General features: G+C 41.2%; 1 protein-coding gene across 2 annotated transcripts; it reads left to right on the forward strand.

The window, feature by feature from the left end:
• Positions 1 to 3,319: 3,319 nt before the first annotated feature.
• On the forward strand, positions 3,320 to 8,411 carry tnni1a (troponin I type 1a (skeletal, slow)). Of its 2 annotated transcripts, XM_077567970.1 has the most exons (7): positions 3,320 to 3,425; positions 5,475 to 5,506; positions 6,301 to 6,450; positions 6,528 to 6,659; positions 6,758 to 6,847; positions 6,948 to 7,124; positions 8,071 to 8,411. In XM_077567970.1, the coding sequence occupies exons 3-7, from the start codon at positions 6,442 to 6,444 to the stop codon at positions 8,173 to 8,175; spliced, it is 513 nt and encodes a 170-aa protein (XP_077424096.1). In that variant the 5' UTR covers positions 3,320 to 3,425; positions 5,475 to 5,506; positions 6,301 to 6,441; the 3' UTR covers positions 8,176 to 8,411. The 2 variants fall into 2 exon arrangements, with proteins under 2 accessions (XP_077424096.1, XP_077424087.1); XM_077567961.1 differs by lacking the exon at positions 3,320 to 3,425 and having other exon boundaries at positions 4,771 to 5,506.
• The last annotated feature ends 1,786 nt before the right edge of the window (positions 8,412 to 10,197 follow it).

Consider the following 10,197-nt stretch of genomic DNA (forward strand, 5'->3'; position numbering starts at 1 on the left):
CAGTGAGCTCCAATTTTTTATAGCCACATTATGAAACTTCATGAATTCCGGCTGCATTCAGGACAACTTGGGTTGGAGCTGATCAACTTGAATATGTGAAACACAGCAAAAGTCTCCCCGATCAGCTGCTTCTTATTAGCCAGCCCGAGCAGAAGTTGTTCATTCAAGCATGTTTTGCATGTCAACAAAACAACAGTCTGAGTGTTAGCCGTGCAGTCGAGTCCAAGGCAGAGGGGGGGGGGGGGGGGGGATAAGGGTTGATTGTGTCATGGACTTCTTTCGTTACACTGTGGAAAACCCCAACGCTGATGCCACACCTCGTGAGTCAGCAGGGAAACGGTAAGGCAAGAAAGGCACCACGTGCTGTACGTACTCTTTGGATGAACAACTTGAGCCTCATGTAAAGTGACTTTAAAGTTTTGTTCAGCGTAATAAATATCCAACGTGTGAGACGAGTACACGTGAGCTCATTACTAAGTATTGAATATCTGCTGTTAACACACGCTTTGTAAGCGATACTACGGAAACTGGACTGTCACCCCAAAAGTCAAAGTTTATAGCCGCGTTTCCACCGCAGGAACTTCGGGGTCAATTTACGGGGCCGGCCCCCGTATGTGCGCGTTTCCACTGCAGGAGCCTTCCCAACCGGGCCACGTTTGCAGGAACTCACGGGGACGAGCGGAGGTCCTACTCGAGGGTAGGTACACCGCCGGCCCGATAAACTCTCGATCGGGCTTTCGTGCTGATTGGCTAAAAATTATTTAGTAGAAAAAAATGATCTTACCTTCATGCGCGATGATGATGCATTCTCAACTTAAGTCTCTTTCACAAAAACAATTCTCTTAATATTCCTTTGACTGTTTACGTTCCACTCTGCTGTTAGCCTTTTCAAAATCTTCATGTAAACGCCGTCTCCTTTCACTCAAACCATCCACCGACGCCAAGTACATAAAATAAAAAGCAGAGAAAAACAGCAACCACCAAGTTTTTCTCTTTCCTCGTTGTGATTTTCGTCGTGCGGTGCTTGGGTGACGTCACAAGAGAAACCGTCGCACGGCGTTTACGTGTCGATCGAAACTCGTGACGTCCCGAAATGGGTCGGTCGTACTCCGCAGTGGAGACACAGCCACAAGCGGGCCGGCTGAGAGGACGGTTCCTGTGAAAGTCTCTACCGCTTTCCCATACCCGAACGTCCTGCAGTGGAAACACAGTTTATGTGAGCAAGAAGCTGGCATTCAGAATTGTTTTTGGAGCTGGAGTTTTTCCTGTTATCACCACTAGAGGGTGCATCCATCCTGTTTTAAGCTCTGTGTGTGTACTCATGTTTTATATTTTTAGTTCCCACAGAGTGACAGAGATACACTGTGACCGGATCTGGCCTTTGATCATAACAACTTCAAGCTGTTCTTGAAAGATATTTGATTCAAGATGGAGCAAATGTCACGTTTGAGCTACAAATAATGTACAGCATCTCTGTTCATCTATCTATGTTAGCGATGTGGCGATGTCTTCCGTGCTGAAGGTTCTGGGATCGTTCCTCAACCCTTGAGTGTTTTTGTTGTTGTTTTTTTAGTATTTTACTCTCTTCCAAGTAAGGCTGGGCAATAAATATCGAATTAATTCAATACATCGTCATTTTAAAAATCTAATAGTTGAAAATGTACTAAATCGTGAAATTAAGTTTTTTGTTTTCTAATAAAAGCTCTTTTACATCCAAATGTTTTTGTGAGTTGTAATTTTGCACAAGTGGCAGAATGCTGGATGGGTGGTTTACAAGACATGTTTATAACAGCTACCAACTACTTAATTAAACACAAATGATGAATGTTAAGTGAAAACTGATTTAGAATCTGTATAAATTATTGTTGCGTCTGAACATTTTGCACAGGAATTATTTTTGAATAAATAAAACATTTAAATAAATGTGTTGTTTAAAATCGTAATCGTCCTGAATGACTGCAAAAATCAAGATTTTATTTAGCCCTACTTCCAAGTGTAAAGTTTACTCTGTTTAGAGTGGGACCGAATATAGTCTTTTTTTTTTTTTGAGTAAAATTTAGTCTACGAAATTCACTGTGTAGCAACCAAGTATTATAATTCTAGGCATAGGCCTACACTTCATCACCAACTAACAATACATCCTGTATTCGCATATGAAGTGCAGATATGATCTGTCCACTTCGAGTCAACACCTTCTTTTTCTACACCGTAGAAACTATAACTAAATGTGTGTATGCCTATGTATGTAAGTGAATTTATGAGGAAAGTTGTGAAGCAAAAATATGAGAATGTGCCGGGCTTGTGATTACAGTACTGTATTTTGAAGTGCTAGCTAGCGTATGATACCATTGGGATGCTAACTGTAGGAAAAAAAAAAGATATAAAAAAACAAGCACAGCCCAAACTCCAAGAAAACTGAAAACAAAACAAAACCAAAGAGTTTATTCAAGCGCACTTACTCACACACGCACCATGCATGAGCTTGACACAGAGGTTGCGGTTACGCTTTAGGCCAGCGGTGGCAGTCATGAGTAAAAAAGTGACAAAATCCACAAAGCACCTTTAAAGGGGTAAGTAAACAAACATTTCTTGACAATATGTTATATGTGACCACACTAGTGTAAACATAACATTCTGATTAATATTACTGTACATTTGTGGAATATATTGTTTTGAAGCAAAATATACTATACAGGAGGTGGCCATTTTGCCACTTGCTGTCGACTGAAGATGACATCAATGATGCTAAGGGCTTAGGCAAATACCAATCACGACTCAACTGTTTTCTGAAGCTGAGCTGTGATTGGTTGTTACCTGAGCAACGGTGATGTCATTTTTTTGCAAGTGGCAAAATGGCTGCCTTCTGATATTGATAAAGCCTGCTAGACTTAGCTGCTTTACTCATTTTACACTAACGCAATATTAACCAGAATACCACCAGAATGCTTGAACTTTAGCCTAGCATTTAACAATAAGCAAGAATTCATTTTCCATTGTGATTGTGTGTTTTTAGACCACTGGCACAAGAAGCACCCTAAAAACAAAGGTCCGGTTTATTGCGCTGTCAGTGCTGGGACAACCGCAAAAGGAACCGACTTTAAATGTTGACCCTGAACTTCTTCACCAAGATCGAAATGAGAACTTGAGTGAAATAACTCATGAGCTGGCAGCATCACTGAGGCTGACCAGGGCCAGAACCTATCCCGGGTTTAAGATGGATCTGTGGGGGAGAAGTTGCTGGGTTTGGTGGGGGCAGACGAAGATTACGGACTGAGACAAATAGGGGAGACTAATAATAGCCTCCACTAACAAAAGAGAGAGAGAAGTGAGATGATGGGAGGTGCAGTTAAATAGAGCGGCACCAAATTGCTGTGCTCATCTCGGATTTTTTGTCCATCGTTTCGCAGTCGCTTCTTCCGTCACTGGTAAGATCCTTTCACTATGTGATTGTACGTCACTACGACTACTCGATGAGGTACTACTAATACGACTTTGACGACAACTACTACCAATAATGACAGTTGCATGCAATGTTTTCCATTGCTGTTGACTGAGATGTCAACCAGATATTTGAAATGTGTTAAACACGTACCTTCAACCTACAAGGTCACACTAATATTATTAGGTGTGTTTATCAAATAAGAGGCTCATTCCAAATTAATATAGTTTTTGTAAATTCGATCTTTGAAAAATCTTCAGGGTTATCGACCGAAATCTGCAGGCTATAGAAGATCTGTCCATGCACTACACCTTTAGTGGCTTTTATTTTATTTATGTATTCATTTTTTTTTTATTATTAAATTGCAAAGTTGGCTCCACCACAGAGGTTTTCAAGCATCTTATGAGTTATTGTAGGTAAATCCCTGGACCAGGCCCGTCTGCTTCATAGCCAAATGGCCCTCCACAGCTGTCTATCAGATGTCCCCCCCGCGTCTATTTGGGGAGACGGGCCATTCAGATTCCTCCGGCGAGATAATCCCATGGAGAAAGACAGGGACAGGGGACAGAACTGGATGAGGCACATGCAGCTATCTGTTTGGAATCTTCCTAATCCACCGGAGCGGTTCTTGGATGTGCGTTGGGGCGCGGTTTGCATCAGTGATGTGAGCCTCGGTGGAGTGCAAGGGATGGCGAAGAGATGAAATCATGCGAGTCATGTAAGTCATGCACTTGCGGTCTGACGAGAGGGGGAAAGAGCAGCCCAGGGTGAGGAGAGGAGACTGAAGATGAGGTGAAAACAAGTGACGAGTGCACTCAAGTTTTCACAAACACGTGTACTGATCCAAGACAGGAATTCAGTATCAGGAGGAATCTGTTTTTCTTGTTGTGTTTTTTTTTTTTTTTTGCAGTGGTATTCCTCTTGTGAAAATTAAGTGCATCGCTGTAAACCGCAAACTAAATCACAAAATATTTTAATTAATATTTGGAGAACTATATACCAATTATAAGATATTTATTTACCCAGACCTTTTACAAATTATTATTTTTTACCCTGCTATAGCAATTCATTGACTTAATTAGATTTTAAAAGAAATATGTAAAATGAAAGAGTAAGATTGTTTCTTTAAAGTTGGCATGTTAGGAAAGAGTTCTGCCTTTAAAGCCCCCCCGACCCCCAAAAAAAAAATTCTTGACAAAAATATGTTCAATGCAGCCCCACTAGTCTAAATATGGTGTTTTGGGCAATGTTGTGTTAGTGGAATATAAATTAAGCAGCAAAATCCAGCAGTTTTTTTTATCCATCAGAAAGCGGCCATTTCGCCACTTGCTGTCGACTTAAGATGACTTCACAGTTGCTCAGGTCTTAAGTAGCAACCAATCACAGTTTACCTTCAGAAAACACATGAGCTGTAATTGGTCGTTGCCTGAGCAACATTGATGTTATCTTAAGTCGACAGCAAGTGGCAAAATGGCCGCCCCCATGAGATGGATAAAAACGACCAATCAAAGCTCACCTGTTTTCTGAAGATAAGCTGTGACTGGCTGTTGCCTGAAACCTGACTGTGATGTCATCTTAAGTCGACAGCAAGTGGCAAAATGGCCGCCTCCATGAGATAGATAAAAAACTGCTGGATTTTTCTGCATAACTCATATTCCACAAATGTAATATTAATCAGAATGTCATGTTCAGACTAGTGAAGTCACATATAAACATTATTGTCAAGAAATGTTTAACATTGACTTCCCCTTTAAAGATTTTTATTAAGATCTCACTGACAGTGTCAAGCATATGTAGTATATCTGATAACAAACTGTATGTTGTACACACTCTTAGTGATTCTTCTTGTAAGAACGTTCAGTAGAATGTACACGGAGAGAATGTTAATTGGCAGGATGGTCAAATGTTGCCTAATTGGCCTGCTGACGGCTTCATTTTGAGGCAGCGCTTAAAGAGACGCAAGCAAAGATGATGTGACACAACAACTGCAAATGACTGTTTAGTGAACATCTAATCTCTTCCATCTCTCCTCCAGGGGGATTCCATCACCAGGATGCCTGAGCATTTGTGAGTGATGATGTGTTCTTATTATAGATTATTCACTCACAAACACGTACGCAGTTAAGACTAAAATGATTAATACCCGCACCCGTTTAAGATGAATATTTATTAGTTTAGTTTAGTGTGTGTGTGTATCCTCTGCATGCAAATGACACAAGAAAGTTAAATGTTGAAAGGTAGCCATATCCCAGGTTTGACAAAATAATATTTGCACCATTCTAAAAGGCGTAATGTGCCGCTATAATCAACCTCAAGCCTGCATTATAAAAACATAATAGATATTCTTTGATATGTTAGTATTTGGTGAAAACTTACCACCAAAAACATGAATATAGGGATTTTTCTTTACCTCAATATTTTTAAGTTATATAAGGTTACATACACAGTACCTCTATATAGTTTTGATAGTTTGTTATTATGTGAAAAAGGTAGACAATAGAAAGTTTTGTTTCAGTCTACAGTTTATGGTCTTTTATATGTGGATTTTGGTTTTGGACCAAATTAACTAAACTGACTTCAATAAAAATAGAGAGTGAACCCCTTGAGAATTTGCCTATTTGCGGATGGATGTTTATCAGCAGTTTTTTTTAAAATGTTATGGGTTTACACAATTGTTATTCCGCCAACCAGTGCATTTCAATGGGCGTCAATTATACAAAGACTTTAAATATTCATGAACGCTGGTCCACTGTAACCAACTTTAGCTCAACATTTAGCCAGGATATGATTACAGAAATGAAACCTTTCACAGCTTCAACAAATGTTTTCTCCTCTTGACCGTACGGATCTGTCTCTTCCAGACCAGAGGTAAGATCTGACTTACAAGAACACCAGTTCCAAATATACAACTATAACCAAAACCGCCAAGACTAGTTCAGCAGTTACATCATGTCACATTCTTCATCCAGAGAAAACCAAAGATTTCAGCTTCAAGGAAGCTAATGCTGAAGGTTAGAAGAACTACAAACGTCATCATTGTTTTGGCCACAGGTGGGCAGCAGATATCATGTTTTTTTCCTTTTTCCAGAGCCTGATGGTGGCAAAGGCCAAAGAGGAACTAGAGCAAGAGATCCTTGATCAAGAGCGGGAGAAGCAAAAGTATCTGGCTGAAAGAGCTCCATCCCGCAACATCAGCCACATGAGTGTGGCGCAGTTACAGGTGCTGAGTCATTCAATATGAGAAAGAGTGCTCTGACTCCCCAACCATTTAGCATCCCAAGTTGTATTTATTTGCGCGTGTGTGTCTTCTACACGTAGGATCTGTGCAGAGAGCTCCATGCCAAAATCGACGAGGTCGACGAGGAGCGATATGATTTTGAGGCCAAAGTGATGCTCAACACACGAGAGGTACATCATCACCTGCTACATGCGCCGCCATTTGTTGCTTGAAATCATCAAATAAAACATATGTTCGCATTTCTGATATGAATCGCTACCCCTGGTCCAGATTCAAGATCTGAGCATCAAGGTGTTGGACCTGAGGGGGAAATTCAAAAGACCCGCCCTACGGCGGGTTCGCGTGTCTGCTGACGCCATCCTGCGCTCGCTGCTGGGCTCGAAACATAAGGTCTCTATGGACCTCCGAGCCAACCTCAAGTCTGTCAAGAAAGAGGACACGGAGAAGGTGCGTGCACCGTGCGCTTCAAAACTAAGCTCATGCACTTGACCGCTAGCGGAGAGCCACTGCAAGACAAGTGTGCAGGTTGTCAGTAGGAATGGTCTGATATTAGATTCTGAAATAATCCCTGAGCAAAAATAATAATCATAAAACCAGCATTTCAATCAGTTTTATTTTTGATCAAAAATATGGACTATTTGCTACATTAAAAATAAGTGTACCATGTTAAGATAAAATAAATGAATAAACAATTTTTTTTTTTTTAAATAATTTTCTGTTTTAATTCATTTTAGCAAGTCAGTGTCAACGGTGAGCTATTTTTAGAAGAGACCAACAGGCTACTCATGCTGTCCGTGGGCTAACTAGTACACACTGGCACCATGCGTCTCTTTCATCCAACCTCCCTCCATCATGCCATTTGCTCACTCCTTTCCGCTCTGCTTAGAGAGTAAGAGAGAAAAAATGAGTGGAAGCAATTAACTTCAAAGATGCGGTTTGTTTGCTCAACTCCACAAGCAGCCAATCATATTGTGCCCTGTTATGAAGTCCCCTTCAAAAAAAGTAAAAGAGGAGCTCATTACTGGTGACGGACTACTAGCGGTTATTGAAACCTTGACTTTTTAAGACCATGTTAAACTGCCAAACCGGTAATTGGCCCATGCTTATTTGTTTGTGGTGAAAAGTGTGTTCATGTGTGTGACAAAAGTGTAGTCGGGATACAGAGCTGTAAGTTGCTGCGACTTTGTGTGTAAGAGGAGGAACCAAATCTGAGACAATGTTACCATTGTACAAAGAAGGGAAGCCTTTGTGTACAGTTGTACTTACTGTTCAGTGTGTGTGCGTGTGTACGTACGCCTGCTGATTCATGTCCTGTCAACCCTATAAAGTTGTTGTCATAAGGGACACATTCAACACACCACAAAGAAATCTATCAATCTTCTCTCTACCGCAGAAGAGGCCAGCGGAGGACAGTGACTGGAGGAAAAATGTGGAGGCCATGTCAGGCATGGAAGGAAGAAAGAAGATGTTTGACGCTGCCAAGGGTTCTGCGCAGTGAACCCGCAACACGACACGAGCTCCTCCCGCGGCCCTGTGGTAGCTTTCTCGCAATACAGTTCGGCTTCTTCGGTTAATTCAAGACAAAACTGTCCAAAACTGTAATTTTATGACATGACTATTGGTTTTGTGACTAATGTATTCCCATTGTTATTGAATATGTATTTGAAAACTTTGGGGTTGTGACAAACAGAAACAAACTTGCATCCTAATAAAATCAATCAGGTTTCTTTGTGACGTTTTGTGCTACCTTCATTTTTTTTTTCCTGAATATTATTTATTCGGCAGCCTTCCCGAGTTAACATGTAATCATTATCGCGCTTTTGTGTGCACGTGTATGTGTGTGCAAGTGCATGCAAGTTTGTGCTCTTTAATCCACCTCAAATCTGTTATAAATCCAAGACCCTTCACCTTAACCTGATACTTCAGAGTCCCGCCAGTCGTGAAGATTTCAGGTGACCAGAGGAAGGATCAAAGGAAAGAAAGATGAAGCAAAGTGAAACCCAACACCAACCAGACACCACCCTCCACCCACAGTTACAAATCCAGAATCTTTCACCAACCCCAGATACATCTGGATTGCAACAGATTAGGGAGGCATCAAGAGACCAGAGGTAAGACTAAAGGAAGGAGGGAAAACAGGATAGATAGATGAAGCAGAGGGACATCCACAAACGCCAGCCTCCACTGATTCAGCGACAAGTGGGAGAAGCAAAGTCTTTTTGAGTTTTAATAGCTGATGGTGTGGTGGATCCACCAAAGAAGGGAGCCGTCAACCTCGGCCCGACAAGCGCAGCCTCCCACGCCCTCCCGGTTACAACAGTTTTGGATTTTTCAATTGAGTTTGTTTTATTATGTTTGGACTTTTGTCTTTCAAATTCATGGAGCAATGCTTAGACTTAGTTCATCAAAAGTTCATGTGCCCCCACCATCGCCACCCCCATCCAATAGCTAAAGTGCTGAGTGGGATAGCTTAAAAAAAAGTACTGTGATTCACAGTGTTTAATGCCCGCTGTTGTTGTTTTTGAATCAAATCCGTCCGACATCCACCGCATGAGTTCGGAATCCGTCAGTCTGTGCCCTCATCAAATTGACCAAAATTGCAGTTGTGCCGGTATTTAGAAGCAGTCTGAGCGGGAATAAATTTAGCTAGCAGCCAAGCGAGCCTGTGCTGACGCGGCAATCAGGACATGCCGGCGTTTGCACCACGGCGCAGATGCACCATCCACGAAAATAAAATCTTCCATGTATGTCGTTTACATTTTAGGTTATGCTTCATCTGCCACCCGCATCGTAACAATTATTGCTACAGCAGGACAGCACAACACTTCCTGTTGTAACAAGTACTTTAAAGCTGAACAAGGTGAGGCGGTGTGCATGACTTGGGGCAGAGTCCAAATTAACAAGTCTTTAAAATGGGCCGAGCCTTTTAACAGAAGAGCAAACAATATTTGGACTCACACACCCAACTGGACACACAAACTCTTACGTTGCATTTGGTTAAGTTTCTATTCGACATATGTGAGGACAAATATCTTCTTTATGTTTAGTCATCAGTATTCAGCGTGTAATTTATTAACGGCTGTATTCAGCAGGTGTCAAATAAATGCTGAGTTATGTTGGACACCAGGAGACATCACTAATATATGACATCGCTTTAATTCTGATATGATGACGTGACATGACATGGAGCCAGTTATACGCTTTAATACTAATATGACATATTGTTTAATAAAGGATGGGAAAGTTACATAATGCTATGACTACACTAGATAGGGACAGTGAGGCAGAGGAAACTGAACAACACTGTGATGCCACAAGCCAGACACGCAAAAAAAAAAATCCATGTAGCTTTTTGGGATATTTCCCGCCTAATGTGTCCATAAGAGTATTGAAACGGGTTTGAATGCAAAATTGTGCTAATGTTATGTTCCAAATAATCATGCATGGTTTAACTGCAAAGTAGCTGGTGAACAACAACCGCCATTATTACTGTTGAATTTTGTCACCTGAAAAGGAGAGG

The sequence above is a fragment of the Vanacampus margaritifer genome, chromosome 1 (genome assembly GCF_051991255.1).
Source record: "Vanacampus margaritifer isolate UIUO_Vmar chromosome 1, RoL_Vmar_1.0, whole genome shotgun sequence".
NCBI lineage: Eukaryota > Metazoa > Chordata > Actinopteri > Syngnathiformes > Syngnathidae > Vanacampus > Vanacampus margaritifer.